Genomic DNA, 22,148 nt, shown 5'->3' with positions numbered 1-22,148 from the left:
ACAACGCGCAAGCGAGTGATTATGTACATTCACTGAATGAATATTATGAAAATAAATAATATATATTTTTTGCTTAAAATGTAATCAAACCTTATTTTGATGCAGAAAATAAAATATTGTTCATAGCAACCAAAACGTAGCAGTTTCACATTATTCTGGCGAGATCAGAAAAATCTTTGCAACAACGCACAAGCGAGTGATTATGTACATTCACTGAGTGAATATTATGAAAATAGAATATATATTTCTCGCTAAAAATGTAATCAAATTATTTTTATGCAGAAACTAACTCAAAATATTGTCCATAGCAACCAAAACGTAGCAGTTTCACATTATTCTGGCGAGATCAGAAAAATCTTTGCAACAACGCGCAAGCGAGTGATTATGTACATTCACTGAGTGAATATTATGAAAATAGAATATATATTTCTCGCTAAAAATGTAATCAAAACTTATTTTTATGCAGAAACTAACTCAAAATATTGTTTTTTTCACTAAAAAGTAGAGAAATGTCCGCCATGTTTTTTGTTCTCACGGCCGGGCTCTCTAAAGTCACGTGACTTGGACGCAAAACAATAGGCAAAAAAAAAAATGTAACAGTCATACAATTTAAGGGCCATTATTGTAACCCCTCTACGTTTTGCACTTTGGACCAACGTAGTCAGGATACGTTTTCATATGAGACTGGGTTGACAAAACAGCAGTACATAATATATATATTATAATAAAAATGCAGCACAGACTGTAAGCTAAGTACTGAACAAAAACTGTTTTACCCATATTAACAGCAACCTGTTTTAAAAGATCTTTTAGAAAGGCATGCTCTCTTTTGAGCCTTGATTTCTTTCAGGACAACATACTCTTCTGTTTCTTGTTTCAAGAGCATAATTTGGTCAAAAACCAAGTGATAACCTGTACAATGTAAAATTGTTAAAATACTGCAATAAAAACTTTAAGGCAAGAATTAAGAATAGGCACAGGACTTACCGTACTCATGAAGAAGCCATGGCCATGCATAGTTTCTGCCTCTTGTGTTCCTCCGTAGCTGCACATCAGTCGTTTTTCCTCTAGGATCTTCTGTTAGTGACTTCACTTGCTATCTGTTTTAAAACACAAATACAATGTTTTAGGTCTGTGCAGTATAAGGCCTTATTTCAAGCCAAAAAAACTAGGTATTACACATAATTTAAAGAACATTTACTATTTAATTCCTATTATACTATATTATATTATATTAACTCATTATCTTCCAAAGCTTCCCTGTCTGCTTTTATCTAAAAAAAACAAACAAACAAACAAACAAAAAAAAAAAACAGAAGGAACAGTTTTTAAGAACTTTTTAAGAACTTAATAGTCTTAATTCTGTACTACATATTACAGCGTTGCCTCAACACAAGACATACCAATGGACTTCTGTCTTCTTTGGGCATGAGATGGTCATGTTCCTTCCTCACCCTAAACAAAGGACTTCGATGAGCTTGCTTTGATATAAGGACTGGTCTTCCTTCTCTGCACAGAAAAACAAGAAAGTCTCTACTTACTCTGTGTGCAATTACTCTTGTTCTTAAAACATACAAATTGAGACAGTTATAAATAAGTTAATTTACCATACCATCCAGGAGAGCATTTGATGAGTAAATACTGATTTAAATATCTAGAAACTTTACCTGGAAAGGGCTGATCACGGCAGGTTTGCAGCGACTCACTAGTAGCTCTTGTGAGGGTCGGCTCTTAAAAGAGCTGTTGAGTTTGATGTTGTAGAGATCCTAAAAAGAAGGACTAAGTAATCTGCAAGTAATCCTGCAAGACAGAAAGGAAGGTAAATTTATTACATCACATTCAAGTTGTCAATTTACACATAACTGTAGGATTTCCTTCTGTAAAGAGTGTTGCATAATTAAATGTTAAATGCATTTATGTAATAAGTTCACTGATATGTGGGCATTTCCATGATTAAACATATGTCTTTAATAGCAAGCTATATTTATATTTAAAAGAATAAATAAAAAAATAACATGTTTCACATGCAAGCAGGACATTATCAGCAGTGTAACTGATTAGATATTGAATAGACATCAGATATTCAATTATTTTGATTATGACAAAATAATTGAATATCTGATGTCATGTGACAAGTCAAATGATAATTTCCACTCTTGCAAACAGAGGTAGTTATGAGGTGCGGAGAGACATCATGTATCATTGGAACATTTTGGGCCCAATCTGTAATCATTTTAAAGAATTCAATGGAATTAATATAAACTTTTATGTGTGGGACGTCCAACTGTCCAAGAAGGGGCACAACTGATTTACAAATAAGGTGATAAATATGTACAGGATTTGACTTTAATTTTAATTTACTGTGAGACTATTTAACAAATGCTTGATAAAATGTTTGATAAAGGGTTAAAAGCAACACATACATACCATTGCAATTATTTGCCTTTGCAGCTTTCTGTCTCCATCCATTTCCGAAAGGCCCTTTTTGTCTTTTCAGCTAAAACAAGAGAAAAGAAAATATCATTATTTATAATATATAGGTTTATATATAAATATATATAGGAAAGAAGTTCTTATTGATCTTACAGTTTTGGGATTTAACATTATTAGGCATTAAAAGCATGATAAGTGTTGTGGTTACTCTGTATTTACAACAAAAATCACATTAAAACGACCAATACTGTGGTAAAAAGCATGGTAAGTGTTGTTTTTTACCGTGCTTCTACAACAAATACCATTTTGAAACTACACTTGTACTACTTTGAACCTGATATGAATATGTTATATATATTGTGCAATATATTGCACGTCACGTGACAGTGTTTAATCACCCTAGTTTAGTATTTAATATAGAAAGCAATGAAAAGCAAAACCTCAGCGGAGGTGACAGATATAATGCAGTGACTGAACATGAGGGAGCTAACGTTAATCTGATTAATATCTGCAAACAGAAAAGACATTATATCAAACATTAGAACAGCGTATTTACGACTACTTACCAACATCCAGCACACGCGAACTGATGCCAAATATCGCGATGTGTTCTGAAGGAGACTTCTTCAGCGTGAGAACGGTCAGGAGTGAGAACGGGTTGACATTCACTGAGTGAATATTATGAAAATAGAATATATATTTCTCGCTAAAAATGTAATCAAACCTTATTTTTATGCAGAAACTAACTCAAAATATTGTTCATAGCAACCAAAACGTAGCAGTTTCACATTATTCTGGCGAGATCAGATAAATCTTTGCAACAACGCGCAAGCGAGTGATTATGTACATTCACTGAATGAATATTATGAAAATAAATAATATATATTTTTTGCTTAAAATGTAATCAAACCTTATTTTGATGCAGAAAATAAAATATTGTTCATAGCAACCAAAACGTAGCAGTTTCACATTATTCTGGCGAGATCAGAAAAATCTTTGCAACAACGCGCAAGCGAGTGATTATGTACATTCACTGAGTGAATATTATGAAAATAGAATATATATTTCTCGCTAAAAATGTAATCAAACCTTATTTTTATGCAGAAACTAACTCAAAATATTGTCCATAGCAACCAAAACGTAGCAGTTTCACATTATTCTGGCGAGATCAGAAAAATCTTTGCAACAACGCGCAAGCGAGTGATTATGTACATTCACTGAGTGAATATTATGAAAATAGAATATATATTTCTCGCTAAAAATGTAATCAAAACTTATTTTTATGCAGAAACTAACTCAAAATATTGTTTTTTCACTAAAAAGTAGAGAAACGTCCGCCATGTTTTTTTGTTTTCACGGCCGGGCTCTCTAAAGTCACGTGACTTGGACGCAAAACAATAGGCAAAAAAAAATGTAACAGTCATACAATTTAAGGGCCATTATTGTAACCCCTCTACGTTTTGCACTTTGGACCAACGTAGTCAGGATACGTTTTCATATGAGACTGGGTTGGTTATTAACGTTCATAACTCATGAATAAATGGTTCACATGTGTTCACTTTACATTAAGGTTCACTTTCACAGATTATTAATTTTTATAACTCATGAATAAATGGTTCACAGGTTTCCACTTTACATTAATGTTCATTTTCACAGGTTATTAATGTTTATAACTCATGAATAAATGGTTCACAGGTTTCCACTTTACATTAAGGTTCACTTTCACAGGTTATTAATGTTTATAACTCATGAATAAATGGTTCACAGGTTTCCACTTTACATTAAGGTTCACTTTCACAGGTTATTAACGTTCATAACTCATTAATAAATGGTTCACATGTGTTCACTTTACATTAAGGTTCACTTTCACAGATTATTAATTTTTATAACTCATGAATAAATGGTTCACAGGTTTCCACTTTACATTAAGGTTCACTTTCACAGGTTATTAATGTTTATAACTCATGAATAAATGGTTCACAGGTTTCCACTTTACATTAAGGTTCACTTTCACAGGTTATTAATGTTTATATCTTAAGACTAAATAGTTCACATGTGTTCACTTTACATTAAGGTTCACTTTCACAGATTATTAATGTTTATAACTCATTAATAAATGGTTCACAGGTTTCCACTTTACATTAAGGTTCACTTTCACAGGTTATTAATGTTTATAACTCAAGACTAAATAGTTCACATGTGTTCACTTTACATTAAGGTTCACTTTCACAGGTTATTAATGTTTATAACTCATTAATAAATGGTTCACATGTGTTAACTTTACGTTAAGGTTCACTTTCACAAGTTATTAACGTTCATAACTCATTAATAAATGGTTCACATGTGTTCACTTTACATTAAGGTTCACTTTCACAGGTTATTAATGTTTATAACTCATTAATAAATGGTTCACAGGTTTCCGATTTACATTAAGGTTCACTTTCACAGGTTATTAATGTTTATAACTCATTAATAAATGGTTCACATGTGTTCACTTTACATTAAGGTTCACTTTCACAGGTAATTGATGTTTGAAAAAATAGTTCACGTGTTCACTTTACATTAAGGTTCACTTTCACAGATTATTAATGTTTATAACTCATTAATAAATGGTTCACAGGTTTCCACTTTACATTAAGGTTCACTTTCACAGGTTATTAATGTTCATAACTCATGAATAAATGGTTCACATATGTTCACTTTACATTAAGGTTCACTTTCACAGGTTATTAATGTTTATAACTCATGAATAAATGGTTCACAGGTTTCCACTTTACATTAAGGTTCACTTTCACAGGTTATTAATGTTTATAACTCATGAATAAATGGTTCACAGGTTTCTACTTTACATTAAGGTTCACTTTCACAGGTTATTTATGTTTATAACTCATGAATAAATGGTTCACAGGTTTCTACTTTACATTAAGGTTCACTTTCACAGGTTATTAATGTTTATAACTCATGAATAAATGGTTCACAGGTTTCCACTTTACATTAATGTTCATTGTCACAGGTTATTAATGTTTATAACTCATTGATAAATGGTTCACATGTGTTCACTTTACATTAAGGTTCACTTTCACAGGTTATTAATGTTCATAACTCATTAATAAATGGTTCACAGGTTTCCACTTTACATTAAGGTTCACTTTCACAGGTTATTAATGTTTATAACTCATGAATAAATGGTTCACAAGTGTTCACTTTACATTAATGTTCACTTTCACAGGTTATTAATGTTCAAAACTCATGAATAAATGGTTCACATGTGTTCACTTTACATTAATGTTCACTTTCACAGGTTATTAATGTTCATAACTCATTAATAAATGGTTCACATGTGTTCACTTTACATTAAGGTTCACTTTCACAGATTATTAATGTTTATAACTCATTAATAAATGGTTCACAGGTTTCTACTTTACATTAAGGTTCACTTTCACAGGTTATTAATGTTCATAACTCATTAATAAATGGTTCACAGGTTTCCACTTTACATTAAGGTTCACTTTCACAGGTTATTAATGTTTATAACTCATGACTAAATAGTTCACATGTGTTCACTTTACATTAAGGTTCACTTTCACAGGTTATTAATTTTTATAACTCATGAATAAATGGTTCACAGGTTTCCACTTTACATTAAGGTTCACTTTCACAGGTTATTAATGTTTATAACTCATGAATAAATGGTTCACAGGTTTCCACTTTACATTAAGGTTCACTTTCACAGGTTATTAATGTTTATAACTCATGAATAAATGGTTCACAGGTTTCCACTTTACATTAAGGTTCACTTTCACAGGTTATTAATGTTTATAACTTAAGACTAAATAGTTCACATGTGTTCACTTTACATTAAGGTTCACTTTCACAGATTATTAATGTTTATAACTCATTAATAAATGGTTCACAGGTTTCCACTTTACATTAAGGTTCACTTTCACAGGTTATTAATGTTTATAACTCATGAATAAATGGTTCACAGGTTTCCACTTTACATTAATGTTCATTGTCACAGGTTATTAATGTTTATAACTCAAGACTAAATAGTTCACATGTGTTCACTTTACATTAAGGTTCACTTTCACAGGTTATTAATGTTTATAACTCATTAATAAATGGTTCACATGTGTTAACTTTACATTAAGGTTCACTTTCACAAGTTATTAACGTTCATAACTCATTAATAAATGGTTCACATGTGTTCACTTTACATTAAGGTTCACTTTCACAGGTTATTAATGTTTATAACTCATTAATAAATGTTTCACAGGTTTCCAATTTACATTAAGGTTCACTTTCACAGGTTATTAATGTTTATAACTCATTAATAAATGGTTCACATGTGTTCACTTTACATTAAGGTTCACTTTCACAGGTTATTAATGTTTATAACTCATGAATAAATGGTTCACATATGTTCACTTTACATTAAGGTTCACTTTCACAGGTTATTAATGTTTATAACTCATGAATAAATGGTTCACAGGTTTCCACTTTACATTAAGGTTCACTTTCACAGGTTATTAATGTTTATAACTCATGAATAAATGGTTCACAGGTTTCTACTTTACATTAAGGTTCACTTTCACAGGTTATTAATGTTTATAACTCATGAATAAATGGTTCACAGGTTTCCACTTTACATTAAGGTTCACTTTCACAGGTTATTAATGTTTATAACTCATGAATAAATGGTTCACAGGTTTCCACTTTACATTAAGGTTCACTTTCACAGGTTATTAATGTTTATAACTCATGAATAAATGGTTCACAGGTTTCTACTTTACATTAAGGTTCACTTTCACAGGTTATTAATGTTTATAACTCATGAATAAATGGTTCACAGGTTTCCACTTTACATTAAGGTTCACTTTCACAGGTTATTAATGTTTATAACTCATGAATAAATGGTTCACAGGTTTCTACTTTACATTAAGGTTCACTTTCACAGGTAATTGATGTTTGAATAAATAGTTCACGTGTTCACTTTACATTAAGGTTCACTTTCACAGATTATTAATGTTTATAACTCATGAATAAATGGTTCACAGGTTTCCACTTTACATTAAGGTTCACTTTCACAGGTTATTAATGTTTATAACTCATGAATAAATGGTTCACAGGTTTCTACTTTACATTAAGGTTCACTTTCACAGGTTATTAATGTTTATAACTCATGAATAAATGGTTCACAGGTTTCCACTTTACATTAAGGTTCACTTTCACAGGTTATTAATGTTTATAACTCATGAATAAATGGTTCACAGGTTTCCACTTTACATTAAGGTTCACTTTCACAGGTTATTAATGTTTATAACTCATGAATAAATGGTTCACAGGTTTCTACTTTACATTAAGGTTCACTTTCACAGGTAATTGATGTTTGAATAAATAGTTCACGTGTTCACTTTACATTAAGGTTCACTTTCACAGATTATTAATGTTTATAACTCATGAATAAATGGTTCACAGGTTTCCACTTTACATTAAGGTTCACTTTCACAGGTTATTAATGTTTATAACTCATGAATAAATGGTTCACAGGTTTCTACTTTACATTAAGGTTCACTTTCACAGGTTATTAATGTTTATAACTCATGAATAAATGGTTCACAGGTTTCCACTTTACATTAAGGTTCACTTTCACAGGTTATTAATGTTTATAACTCATGAATAAATGGTTCACAGGTTTCCACTTTACATTAAGGTTCACTTTCACAGGTTATTAATGTTTATAACTCATGAATAAATGGTTCACAGGTTTCTACTTTACATTAAGGTTCACTTTCACAGGTTATTAATGTTCATAACTCATGAATAAATGGTTCACAGGTTTCTACTTTACATTAAGGTTCACTTTCACAGGTTATTAATGTTTATAACTCATGAATAAATGGTTCACAGGTTTCCACTTTACATTAAGGTTCACTTTCACAGGTTATTAATGTTTATAACTCATGAATAAATGGTTCACAGGTTTCCACTTTACATTAAGGTTCACTTTCACAGGTTATTAATGTTTATAACTCATGAATAAATGGTTCACAGGTTTCTACTTTACATTAAGGTTCACTTTCACAGGTTATTAATGTTTATAACTCATGAATAAATGGTTCACAGGTTTCCACTTTACATTAATGTTCATTGTCACAGGTTATTAATGTTTATAACTCATTGATAAATGGTTCACATGTGTTCACTTTACATTAAGGTTCACTTTCACAGGTTATTAATGTTCATAACTCATTAATAAATGGTTCACAGGTTTCCACTTTACATTAAGGTTCACTTTCACAGGTTATTAATGTTTATAACTCATGAATAAATGGTTCACAAGTGTTCACTTTACATTAATGTTCACTTTCACAGGTTATTAATGTTCATAACTCATGAATAAATGGTTCACATGTGTTCACTTTACATTAATGTTCACTTTCACAGGTTATTAATGTTCATAACTCATTAATAAATGGTTCACATGTGTTCACTTTACATTAAGGTTCACTTTCACAGATTATTAATGTTTATAACTCATTAATAAATGGTTCACAGGTTTCTACTTTACATTAAGGTTCACTTTCACAGGTTATTAATGTTCATAACTCATTAATAAATGGTTCACAGGTTTCCACTTTACATTAAGGTTCACTTTCACAGGTTATTAATGTTTATAACTCATGACTAAATAGTTCACATGTGTTCACTTTACATTAAGGTTCACTTTCACAGGTTATTAATGTTTATAACTCATGAATAAATGGTTCACAGGTTTCTACTTTACATTAAGGTTCACTTTCACAGGTAATTGATGTTTGAATAAATAGTTCACATGTGTTCACTTTACATTAAGGTTCACTTTCACAGATTATTAATGTTTATAACTCATGAATAAATGGTTCACAGGTTTCCACTTTACATTAAGGTTCACTTTCACAGGTTATTAATGTTTATAACTCATGAATAAATGGTTCACAGGTTTCTACTTTACATTAAGGTTCACTTTCACAGGTTATTAATGTTTATAACTCATGAATAAATGGTTCACAGGTTTCCACTTTACATTAAGGTTCACTTTCACAGGTTATTAATGTTTATAACTCATGAATAAATGGTTCACAGGTTTCCACTTTACATTAAGGTTCACTTTCACAGGTTATTAATGTTTATAACTCAAGACTAAATAGTTCATGTGTTCACTTTACATTAAGGTTCACTTTCACAGATTATTAATGTTTATAACTCATTAATAAATGGTTCACAGGTTTCCACTTTACATTAAGGTTCACTTTCACAGGTTATTAATGTTTATAACTCATGACTAAATAGTTCACATGTGTTCACTTTACATTAAGGTTCACTTTCACAGGTTATTAATGTTCATAACTCATTAATAAATGGTTCACATGTGTTCACTTTACATTAAGGTTCCCTTTCACAGGTTATTAACGTTCATAACTCATTAATAAATGGTTCACATGTGTTCACTTTACATTAAGGTTCACTTTCACAGGTTATTAATGTTTATAACTCATTAATAAATGGTTCACAGGTTTCCAATTTACATTAAGGTTCACTTTCACAGGTTATTAATGTTCATAACTCATTAATAAATGGTTCACATGTGTTCACTTTACATTAAGGTTCACTTTCACAGGTAACTGATGTTTGAATAAATAGTTCACGTTTTCACTTTACATTAAGGTTCACTTTCACAGATTATTAATGTTTATAACTCATTAATAAATGGTTCACAGGTTTCCACTTTACATTAAGGTTCACTTTCACAGGTTATTAATGTTCATAACTCATGAATAAATGGTTCACATATGTTCACTTTACATTAAGGTTCACTTTCACAGGTTATTAATGTTTATAACTCATTAATAAATGATTCGCAGGTTTCCACTTTACATTAAGGTTCACTTTCACAGGCTATTAATGTTTATAACTCATGAATAAATGTTCACATGTGTTCACTTTACATTAAGGTTCACTTTCACAGGTTATTAATGTTTATAACTCAATAATAAATGATTCACAGGTTTCCACTTTACATTAAGGTTCACTTTCACAGGTTATTAATGTTCATAACTCATTAATAAATGGTTCACATGTGTTCACTTTACATTAAGGTTCACTTTCACAGGTTATTAATGTTTATAACTCATTAATAAATGGTTCACATGTGTTCACTTTACATTAAGGTTCACTTTCACTTTCACAACACCCTTCAGTCTAATTATGATGTCAATTTTTGCTGCATCATGAAATAAACCATGGTTTTGAGTATTTCTGGTTTTGAGTTAAATATATGTTTATAAATACACTATTTGGCAAGTTTGGCTCACTATTTGGCAAGTATTGCATTAAAGTCGCCTTTTTATTCATGCAGTTATAACTGCATTATTAATGATTTATAATGCATTTGTAAATGACTTATTACTCATTAACAAACACCTTTATTAACCCTTTACATAAGGAACCTTAATGTAAAGTGTTACCCAATTGTCATATCAATACATATTTTTAGTCAAATTTAGTGTAATCAGTTAACTCAAACTTAATATGAAATAACATTTCTGTTCGTGAGTTGAGCTGCAAACTCATTTCGGAGGATTATTACATAATGTTAAACGAAACTACACTTTGAAACCTTAAAATGAATAATTTTTTTTGTAATTGTTTAACCATTTTGTAATATTTAGTTTGTTTGCTGTGAGATTTTCTCCTATGCAGTGACTGACAATTGTAGCAATTTGTACAGTTATTAATCAATTTATGGGTTTGGCATATGAATATAATGAGTCATAAAGCTTTATGACTCAATATATACCGACCCAAGGGGGAATTAAACATATATTGTGAATTAATTACAACAAATTATTATCAATTACCTATATGATTAGTTCTGGTTTAATAATTATTTAGAGAAACTATCAGTTTGTCCAGCAAACAGTAAGTTTTCCACAGACTATTATAACGGAAATGTTATCCTCTGGCCACGAGGATAAATTCCCATGATAGCATCAAACATAGAGCGATTGTATTAGAATCAAAACGTTAAAGTGACCTGGTTTTTGTTAACTACTAATACAGAGGTTATGCGTCTAAATATATATACAAGAATATACACGTAATATACAAGAGCGGATGTAAAGACAGGAAAAGAGAGATGGTCAAAGAATGGCAAATTACAAGTTAACCCTGTGAAAGCCAGCACAGAAATCAGTTTAAACGAATTTCAGGAAATTAATACTTGCATATTGGTTCAAGTCGATGTGCAGTAGAGTTTCAGTGCGCTTGGCTTGGTTGGTCCTTTCCGAGAGGGTTTCTCCGGCGGGGTTTTCAAACGAGGCTTAACTGGCGTGTAAAATGGGCGAGAAGAAAGAAGAGAGTGAGAAAGTCCAAGGAAATGGTCATCCCGGGGGGGAGCTAAGAACGTGATGGCAGCGCTGTCACCTGAGGCAGTTCAGGGGCAATCGAGAGACGATCGGGAGACAAAGGAAAACTTGTGTGTTGTTGTTTTTATGGAAAACCAAGCTAACACACCTCATGAGTTGGAACGGCCAATAGATGCGTAGCACTATTTGGCAGGCAAAGTTCCTTTGTCTGGTCTCCTAGCTGAATTTGCATAATTTATGAGTATCAGTTTGGGTAGTACTTTCTTCACAGTACCATTAAACAAACAGAACAATGCATTTGACAGCCATGTAATATACATAGGTGAATGAGACGTGGAACTAGCTTTAAAATGAATCTAAACTTGACATATAAGAAGTTATGGTTTACAGACAAAATTCCATCATTAAAACGAACACTAGCACAAATACAGTCATTTAAACTAAGTCTAAACACTAGGAAGCATACATGCACGTGATATACGTGATGGGTACACTTTGGCACAGTCATATTCTAAGAGTAGCTGTACATACAATCTCTAAGCATGTTTGTGTGTTTTTGTGTGTGGTGTGTGTGTGTGTGGAATTTGTCAGTCTCTGGGCCCACAAAAGGGGGGTGATCCTTTTGAAGTCTCCAGAGCTAGGAAGTTGGAGTTTTCTGTTTAACCTCACGGGTCCACAAAAATGCCAAAAGTCGCAAATTTTGTGATTTAAAACACAGTTCATCAGGTTAAAAGCGTTCTGAAAATTCCAAAGTTTATTGACTACAAACGGATCCATCCAGACGTTACACAATACAACCATAAGATACACCAAAGCACAACATAAATTCACCAATCACATCCATTTTATTTGTTTGCTGTGCTGCATATCTTTAGAATCCATATGTTTTCAAGGAACAGATCCAAATTCAGCCCTTTATCCATCGATCTTCATCTTCATTCTCAGCCGCAGTGACCGTCACTGTCAAAGTCTGCGCTTGTTTTGATTCAAATTTGAAAGTAGCGCCACCCTTGAGAAACGTTACGACATGGATTACGGCACTGATATCAAATAATAGCTGTGTCTCATTTCATTTAATTTCAAAGGCTGCATCCTCAAGAGGACGAATCCTGTGAAGGATGCAGTATATGGAGTGTCCTTAGCCAGAATTAAACGAGACGTCCTTCGTAGGACACACAGGCAGGAAAGGAAACAGGAAGTATATCGTTGCTATGCCAACGCGTTCACGGCAGCCTCGTTGCGCTCTCAGCGAATGAATGAAAATTATTAACAAATTTGTATGTAATTTGAAAATAAAATGTATTTACTTGTTTTATTTTGGTTAATGCTTGAGGAGCTGGCTTATGTAGAACATATATCTGTTACAGAGGCAAAAGAGGAGGATATTAGGAAGAACAAAGTTTAAAACAAAAACAAGCTTGAAACTTACATTTAAACACATCTTTGCTTGTATGTACATTTGCCGACGCCGCCATTTGGTGTTTATTTTTTTCAAATAAATGACGGTTGTTAACAGCGACGCAAAGAATTGTGGGCTATCTGCAGCAGTGAAGGATACACCTCATGTATCCTCTGAATTCCTGTGAGAGAAGGATGCATTCCAAGGTCGCGTTTGGAGAGTCCTACTTACTTTTCTGAAACAATACAGCCTCAATGACGTATGCAACCTTCGAATGCGACCTCTGGAGGACGCAGCCTTTGAATTAAGACACAAGGCGTTTCTCAATGTCAAGGAAGGATCCTTGGAAGCCAGAATTTCGAGGATGCTACGTCATCGAAAGCGGACCTTTTCACTGACGTAATGACGCAATGACGTGCACTTGCTAGTCTGTTCCATTTACGTGTTCTCCGAATGCTAAAGAGGAGCCTCGCCTAGCCTCTGAAGGAAGTGATTGGAAGGACCAGTCCTGCCAAGGAAGTATCCTTGACATTGAGAAACGCCTACAGTCAATCACTGGTTCTCACCTGCTTCGTCACAGATTGCGACATGCCGTGTTTCAGTGGATTGACATTTAAAATGAGTATCGTTCCTTCACAGAGAGAAGACAGATTCATAATTTCATGAATTAATAAATTAAATTCTGCTCTGTACCCTAAAAAAATAAAAAAAATATTACTGCCAGAGAGGACTGGAACTCATCATCATTTGATCTACTTTTGGTACCACTTTTGACATTTTGGCAAAAAAATAAATGATCATGATTACTCTTGTTTGTCTGTTATTCTATTATTTATAACAGTAGGTAATTTAAAGAAATGGTTATTGGTAGGTTTAGGGGTAGGTGTAGGATTAGTGGCTCAAAATATCATTTTAATGTTATATTTTTACTAAAATTGTCATTTTCCTACACTCCTACATTTCTGTCCATTATGTTTTATTCTTTTAACATTCTGTATAAAATGGGTAGGCTTAGGTTCGGGGTGGGGTTTAGGGATCTTACATTTATCTACAAAATGATAAAAAGGGAAAATATACATATATTTTTATGACATGAAAGATTCGTAAATATTTTAAGTTTTTTCGCTGTAAAAACGTATGTATTTTTACATTTTAGTGCCATAATTATGTCAGTATGGTATGTTTTAGCACCTTTCTAAACGTACAAATATGTAAGTTTTGTGTCTTTGAAAGTTACGTATTAATAACTACGTATTAACAATGAGACTAGGCTGGCCCAGAACAGTGTAGAATGAATGATAGAAAGTGTTCAATGACCTTACAAAATATTAATAATGACCAAATCAATAATATACATGATTCTGTCCATAGACTTCAGAAATGTGTGTATAATTGTTTGACATGTTTGTGACTGATCTACAGTCTTCAGGATAATGATTTAAATAGAGAGAGTCACTTTGCATTGTGACACATGCTTCAGTGCTCTGAGAGTGTTTATAGTGCTGTGAGTTTAACACTTCATGACTGAGAGCAGAACAGAACACAATCTTCATCATCACACAAGACAAAAGAACAACAATGAACACAATCACCTTCTTCATCTGGACTCTGATCTGTATATCAGGTGAAACTCTGACTTGCTTATAACTAAACAAATAAAGTTTGTTTATGTTATGAATATTACATCTATTTCTAATATGACACATCATGTTTCTATTGATTTGATGTACTTTTAATTTGAATCCTATTAATTTCTCTTCAGGCTCCAGTGGACAGATCACAGTTACTCAAACTCCTGTAGTTCATACAGTCACACCAGGAGAAACTGTTGTGATCAGATGCACCGCCAGCACTCCTTTAACAGGCTGTAGCCCACCCTGTCTGTCCTGGTACTTACAGAAACCTGGAGAAACTCCTAAACTCCTGATTTATTTTACAAACCGCCTCCAGTCAGGAACTCCATCTAGATTCAGTGGCAGTGGATCTGGCAGTGATTTCACTCTGACCATCAGTGGAGTCCAGACTGAAGATACAGGAGATTATTACTGTCAGAGTGCACACAGTGGTCCAGTGTTCACACAGTGATAAAGAGTGGTACAAAAACCTCGTTCAGTCAGACGTCACAGTGATGCACTGATACAGCTGAGAGATACTGCAGCTGCTGATGGAGGATCACAAACAACACAATGGCAATGTTTAGCAAAGTTTCTTTAAAAAAATAATTATTAATATTGTAAATATACCTTTATATATAGTCATTTATTTTTGTATTAAATAACTGTTAGTGCTGATATGAATTATGGCAGCACTGGGATGTTTTATTGTTTGTGTTTCAGATCACAGTATGAGAGCGATGTGGAGTGAAGCAGAAATAAATGTTTTTAATGTGTTTTCTCTCACTCCAGGATTGAAAGAAGTGGTTTCTTTCACCAGTGGTTGTGGGAAAAATATGCATACTAACTAATCAGATTTAGTCTGAAAGGTAAGTTAGAAAGTTCTTGCTTATAGAAGTGTTATATAAAAGTAATATGACATTCACAGTCGTGCTGCTCTTCATGTCTATGGTAGAATCACAGCCGTGCTGATAATCAGTATAACTGCACTCTTGATCATGTGAAACAGATTTAATGTGGCAGGATGAAAGAAAACAGCTCAACACCTTCAACCTTTTAAACACAACTTCAGCAAGGGCGTGTAACACTAATAAAAATATTGTCTATTTGTGTCACAACACTGTGTTGTTAACGCACACAAACATGAAGAGAAACAGGCAGTCTTTAATAAATCCACAGGAATATCATCAACAAAACTGAACCCTAGACAAGACCCAACAGCAATGAACAGAAACAAAGGAACTGAAGTACACCGGAAAACAAAGATAATTAACGACACACTTGAACTGAATGATGAATCAAATTAACAACTATGACAACAAACTCAACAGGGGGAAAAGAAAGTTAAGTGAGACTGTGACAGCACTTCCCGTCCTGGACAGGTGCAACCTCGCGCCAACAGATGGACGGAGGAGGCTTTGGTGGAGGATGGAGATCCGGGAGAGGGATGAACAAACAGAAAGTCCAGGGTGGTGCAGGTGGAGGAACTGACCAGGGGATGGCCTTGAACAAGAACAGGCAGATGTTGACCCAGACCACAGCCAGGACATTTCAGATGGAGCCCAACCCACCACGTAGCCAAATTTTGACAATACCAAGAATATTTATATTATAGCTGTATATCACTGTCATATGAACATTACTTTGACACACTCATCTCTGACTGATAACTGAATTTGCTGCAATTGAAACATTGAAACAAGCATTTTCTGTAAAGTTGCTTTGAAAAAAAAAAAAAAAAAAAAAAAGATGGACACAACACATTTTAAATTGAGAGACAAATTCAACAGAAATGCAAAATAGCTGTATTTATTTGTGAGATGACTTCTTAAAGCAGAAGTCATGTCAAGCTGGTTTTGTGAGTTTGACAATAGCCAAGTTTCCATCCACTTTTTGCGCTGTTTTGTTATTGACAAAGTGAATATGCATTAAAAAAGCATTGTGAAATTTGCTTTCTCCAGCCTGTTTCCATCCAATTGGAACTTTACCAATAAAATGGTGTCCGTGGTGGTCACCAATGACAAAAGTGATTTGTCATGTAAGTTTTGGTGTATCACAACAACAACAACAACAACAACAACAACAAAAAACTGTCCTTGAGCCGTTTCCATACATTCCAATGGTTGAGATTCTGTGTGGACTCATTGGTCCTGATGTTGCGCCCATCCCAGGTTAACACCAATCACCGTTTGTATGCTGTGTGCATGTCTATTAAAGAAAAAATAGTTCCAGTTCCCAAAAACCAGTTCCCTGGACGTACTTGCGAGAGGATCTGTTTCACAGTTATTCATTCTGAATGAGTGCTTTATCAGGGCCAAGTTCAGATGTCTGAGTTCGAGGATGGGTCTGAGACCACCATCCTTCTTTGAGACGAGGAAGTAACGGCTGTAGAAGCTTGACTCGCTCTGAGCTGGAGGAACCACTTACAGCTCTTTTTGCCAGCATAGTGTTCACCTCTGAGCGCAGGACGTGAATGTCCCGGTTCCTCATGGAGGTGGGTACCACACCGTTGAATAAAAGGGTGTAATAAAACATAACCTCATTTTATTATACCCAATACCCATTTTGACACTCCGGGGATGGCCAGCCAGGACTCAGCCCGTGTGGCAAGAGGTGTAAAAGTGGTTTGAGCGATGGGTCGCTGCGAGGGGACCCGACGCTTGTGATATGTTTGTTTTATCTTGTTGCTATGACAGCGATTAGTTGCATGGGCGCGGGAACTTACAAAAAAAATAAAAAATTTTAGAAATGCAGGCATGAATAGGCTAATTGTTAAATAACAATTTAACAAGTGATATAATAATGTATCTTTACTAATTATCTAAAACATGGAGAATTCAGTATTTAAAGCATGCCATAGGGCTGGGATCTAAAAAAATCTGTATTTAATTAAAAAAAAAAAATGTTATTTCATATCCTGCCCAATATTGTCCAAGAAACAATGTTTACATTGAAGGCTATAAAAACAAGATATGCTATATTATGTTCAAAAAAGGGGTCAAATCACATTAGGCCTAGGCTATATTCTAAAATTGTAACTTTACAATCTAAAACAAAATGTTTTTTAAAGCAGAAGTTAAATACACTAAACTAAAAATGAAAAGAAATAAAAACAAAAGAACAGACTAATGATTATTATTACATTGATTAGGGGAAAGTGGGGTGAGTTGTGCCAGTTTTTACTCAAAGTGACTTTAAAGTGAGGCCATGGCAGTAATGCCTTCAACTTAAGAATGTACATATATTTCAGGATGTGGTGCATGCCTGAGAACAATAACTTTGGATCTGAAATAAATTGTTTCAGAAATATAGCTTTTGGAAAAAAAAGTGGTCTCATGGCACAAATTGCCCCTGGTGCGGGGTAAGTTGTGCCTTTGGGGAGAATACGTAGGGGTAATTTGTGCCAGTCATTTCTGAAGTAAAACAGAACATTTTAATGTTATGAACTGTAATGCTATATGAAATCAAGACAAATTCAATACAAAAATACTCATTTAAGGTTTATTTAGATATTGTCACCCTATTAAACTGTTGAAATAGGCTAAGTCATATTTTGTAGTCATATTTTGTTTTTGGGAAAACACAAAAAAACTTAAATACACAATATATGATATTTGTGAACATTTCAGGCAGAAAGGCTTTGGCAATAGATGCCTGTTGACATACATAGAACGCTGTCTGTCAATTATAAGAATAACATAATAATACGCCACGTTCCAAATTATTCTGCAGGTGACATATCAGTAATATTTCAGTAGAATAAACATTCAGATTTTAGTTTTTCTAAGAAAATGTTTGTTTGTTTATTTATCCATGTCTTATAACTGGTATCAATCTCAGACAAAATAATTTGCCAGATCTATGGAAACCCTACTTAAAAGTTGTTCCACATTATTAAGCAAGTCACAGTTCTCATGCAATATGGGGAGGAAGAAAGATCTTTCTGAAGATCAAAATACCTGTTTGCTGCTAAACACTGGCCTTTTTTATAGCTGCCCTTTTAATACAATTATTTTTTTTGACAGGAACTTTCATTAATAAGCCTTTATCTGACCGAGTTCTGCTGTGCTCTAAATCACTCACAAATCTGATGATAATTCAGTAATCTCAATTCAGTTTCACACAATATTAGTTGTTTTCATGCCTTTTGCACAACATTGGACCATTTCATGCTTTTCATCTTCAGAAAGTGTGTTTTATAAGTGTGTGGCATGATGGGTTTTGGTCTAAAATCAAGAATGTCACATAGTTTAACTGCTAAAATGTAAGAGTACAATGTACAATTTCAAATTAATAATATGTTGAAAATAATCATACGTGAGGGTGAGTTGTGCCACTGGCACAACTTAACCCAGGCCCTCTGGCACAAATCACCCCGGATCCACGAGTTTGAAAAACTAGCATGATCCAGCAGTTGTGAGCTAACATCGTGCTAACTGTATAGACTCATTGTGTAGCCTGCTAATGCACTAAAACATGTGTGAAATGTTTGCAAACTTGTCTATAATTGTTCAGACACTACAATCAAAAAACCTTGATCATAGAAATTTTACTTTGAAAGGGAAAAAACATTTTTTTTTAGCTAAAATGTGCTTTCCTCTCATGCCATGTGTCTCTCTTCTTTGGAGGATGAGTAAAATGGATGGCTTTTCAAAATTATGTGGTCACATGACCAATTTCTTCTATGGTTTTCCAGAAACAATGGGTGGAACTACTTCCCCCCGGCACAAATCACTCCACTCTCCCCTACTACAGTCACTTTACACAGTTACTGCTATCGTACAAATACACTTAGTTGTAGGTTCAAAATTCTACATATGGCATAATTATTATGTTCGCCAAAAAAAAAAAAAAAAATATATATATATATATATATATATATATATATATATATATATATATATATTTTTATTTTTTTTTTTTTTTTTTTTTTTTAGCAAAATGTATTTTACTCAGATTGAACTCCGTCTGTTTGGCGGCACTCGTTCACAGAAGTTTGTGCTTGCTGAAGGCTCGTCCACGCCTGACAGCAAAATATAAATTTTTTCTCAACTTTCTAACATTTTCAGATGGAGAATATGTCTGTGAAATGTAAATTATGCACTGAGGAAATTATTGGATATCACTTCAGCTTAAAAAAATAAATAAATAATAGAGGTATGTTTGTTTCCACCAATCGCTGTACAAGTTAAGGTTACGTATGATGACGAAAGCACGTTAGTGCTAACCCTTTTGGAACCCACAGAGATTAAATTGCAGTGCCTGCAGTTCGAAAAAAAAGTTCTTTGAATGGAAGTCTATGGGAGCAGTCGGGGCAAATCTCGGCCAGACTGAAATTGCCCAAAAAGAAGCAGTACTCCACAGAGCGTGACTCAACGCTGATTGGACTATATCCAGAGGCAGAACTAACAGCCTAGCAGTGACAGCTAGCATAACACTGTGGTTGAATGTGATTGAAAAAATCGTCCCTTTCTCACTTTGGTGGTGCGTCGCTCTGATGCCCTAATGAAGAAACCGGCACTGATTGTCTCCAGCACCCAGAACTGAACAGGGTGTTACGCTGTTGAACTGAACTGTTAGACGCTCCATTACTGACACTGCAGTTCCTCACAGTAGAAGAGCACAGTGTGTTTTAATGCTGCTGGAGCTCATGGATGTTGTTCAGTACCAGAGAACTGAGAAATCTTCCACCCTGAACACTGATATTGTGTCATTCAGAAACACAATGAAACCAAAGAGCTGCTGCAGTTTATTAATGAACTAATAATGAGCCCAGAACAGTGTAGAATGAATGATAGAAAGTGTTCAGTGACCTTACAAAATATTAATAATGACCAAATCAATAATATTCATGATTCTGTCAAGACTTCAGAAATGTGTGTATAATTGTTTGACATGTTTCACAACATGAGGAAGATGTTGGAAAATGAGTTTGTGACTGATCTACAGTCTTCAGGATAATGATTTAAATAGAGAGAGTCACTTTGCATTGTGACACATGCTTCAGTGCTCTGAGAGTGTTTATAGTGCTGTGAGTTTAACACTTCATGACTGAGAGCAGAACAGACACAATCTTCATCATCACACAAGACAAAAGAACAACAATGAACACAATCACCTTCTTCATCTGGACTCTCACTCTCTGCATTCAGGGTAAATATCTTCTATAAATATCTTGCAAAATAAACTACAACATCTCATTTACAGTCCAATAACCATTAATGAGTAAAATATGTTAATTTCAGAGAGCTGGGGACAAGTGACAGTGACTCAAGATCCTGCAATAAAATCCATCAAACAAGGAGAAACTGTTACAATCAGCTGTAAAACCAGTCAGCCGATTTCTGGCTGTAGTAACTGTGTGTCTTGGTATCAGCAGAAACCTGGAGAAGCTCCTAAACTCCTGATTTATTACATAAGAAGCCTTCAGTCAGGAACTCCATCTAGATTCAGTGGCAGTGGATCAAACTATGGCAGTGATTTCACTCTGACCATCAGTGGAGTCCAGACTGAAGATACAGGAGATTATTACTGTCTGAGTTACCACAGCATCAACAGTAAAGCTGTGTTCACACAGTGATAAAGAGTGGTACAAAAACCTCGGTCAGTCAGACGTCACAGTGATGCACTGATACAGCTGAGAGATACTGCAGCTGCTGATGGAGGATCACAAACAACACAATGCTGTATCAAACCTTTCAGAGACTTTATTTATTATGATGTGTTAAGTAAATATGTAACATACTATCTTACATTCCTTACTAAACTGGACTAAAATGTGGTGAAAATGTGAATGATGCTTGTCCCTGCAAAACCTTCCCCTACAATATTATCTGTATCATTTACTAAGAAAGTCAATCCCTTTAATTGCACTTCCATACTTCACCACTAGAGGGTCACATGTCTTTTACATAACTGAGTTCTACACACATTTCCTTTAAGACCGTGACTGCATCCGAAATCACATTCTTCCCTATTATAGAGTAGGCCAAAAACAGCATGTGACAAAAGAAGTGTTTCTGAATTCACAGTATTAATAACTGTAAATAACAGGATAAAAGTACCGGATGATCTACTACTTCCGGTGAGATTCTTAAGTGTGCATCTGGGGGCCCCCGGCCCTGCTATAGGAACTTTAAAGGGAAATGGGTGCATGGGAGCCTACTTTGAGAAGGCCCTCTTAGGCCCTCCTATTATGGTCCTGGCTTCTGGCTACCAGGGGGCCATAGGGAGGATGGGGGCTTTGGGGGCTTTTAGAGGGCCCTCTGATTATGAGGGCCCTACTAGGAGGCCCTA

At 34.1% G+C, this 22,148-nt stretch overlaps 1 long non-coding RNA gene and 2 gene segments (V, D, J or C); 2 read left to right on the top strand and 1 right to left on the bottom strand.

The window, feature by feature from the left end:
• Positions 1 to 870: 870 nt before the first annotated feature.
• On the bottom strand, positions 871 to 2,495 carry LOC137014579 (uncharacterized). Its single transcript, XR_010893867.1, has 4 exons — positions 2,428 to 2,495; positions 1,668 to 1,800; positions 1,404 to 1,509; positions 871 to 1,100 (listed from the first exon to the last, which is right to left on the bottom strand). It is a non-coding gene; the product is annotated as an uncharacterized lncRNA (long non-coding RNA).
• A 12,283-nt stretch (positions 2,496 to 14,778) lies between these two features.
• On the top strand, positions 14,779 to 15,424 carry LOC137014562 (immunoglobulin kappa variable 1-39-like). The segment is given in 2 exon segments: positions 14,779 to 14,863; positions 15,002 to 15,424. Coding segments are annotated over 2 exon segments (369 nt in total).
• Positions 15,425 to 20,899: 5,475 nt separating this feature from the next.
• LOC137014839 (immunoglobulin kappa variable 1-16-like) lies at positions 20,900 to 21,432 on the top strand. The segment is given in 2 exon segments: positions 20,900 to 21,005; positions 21,098 to 21,432. Coding segments are annotated over 2 exon segments (441 nt in total).
• Positions 21,433 to 22,148: the final 716 nt, after the last annotated feature.

The sequence above is a fragment of the Chanodichthys erythropterus genome, chromosome 24 (genome assembly GCF_024489055.1).
Source record: "Chanodichthys erythropterus isolate Z2021 chromosome 24, ASM2448905v1, whole genome shotgun sequence".
Lineage (NCBI taxonomy): Eukaryota > Metazoa > Chordata > Actinopteri > Cypriniformes > Xenocyprididae > Chanodichthys > Chanodichthys erythropterus.
The sequence above is the reverse complement of the archived record's forward strand: the minus strand, read 5'-3'. Positions and strand labels throughout refer to the sequence as shown.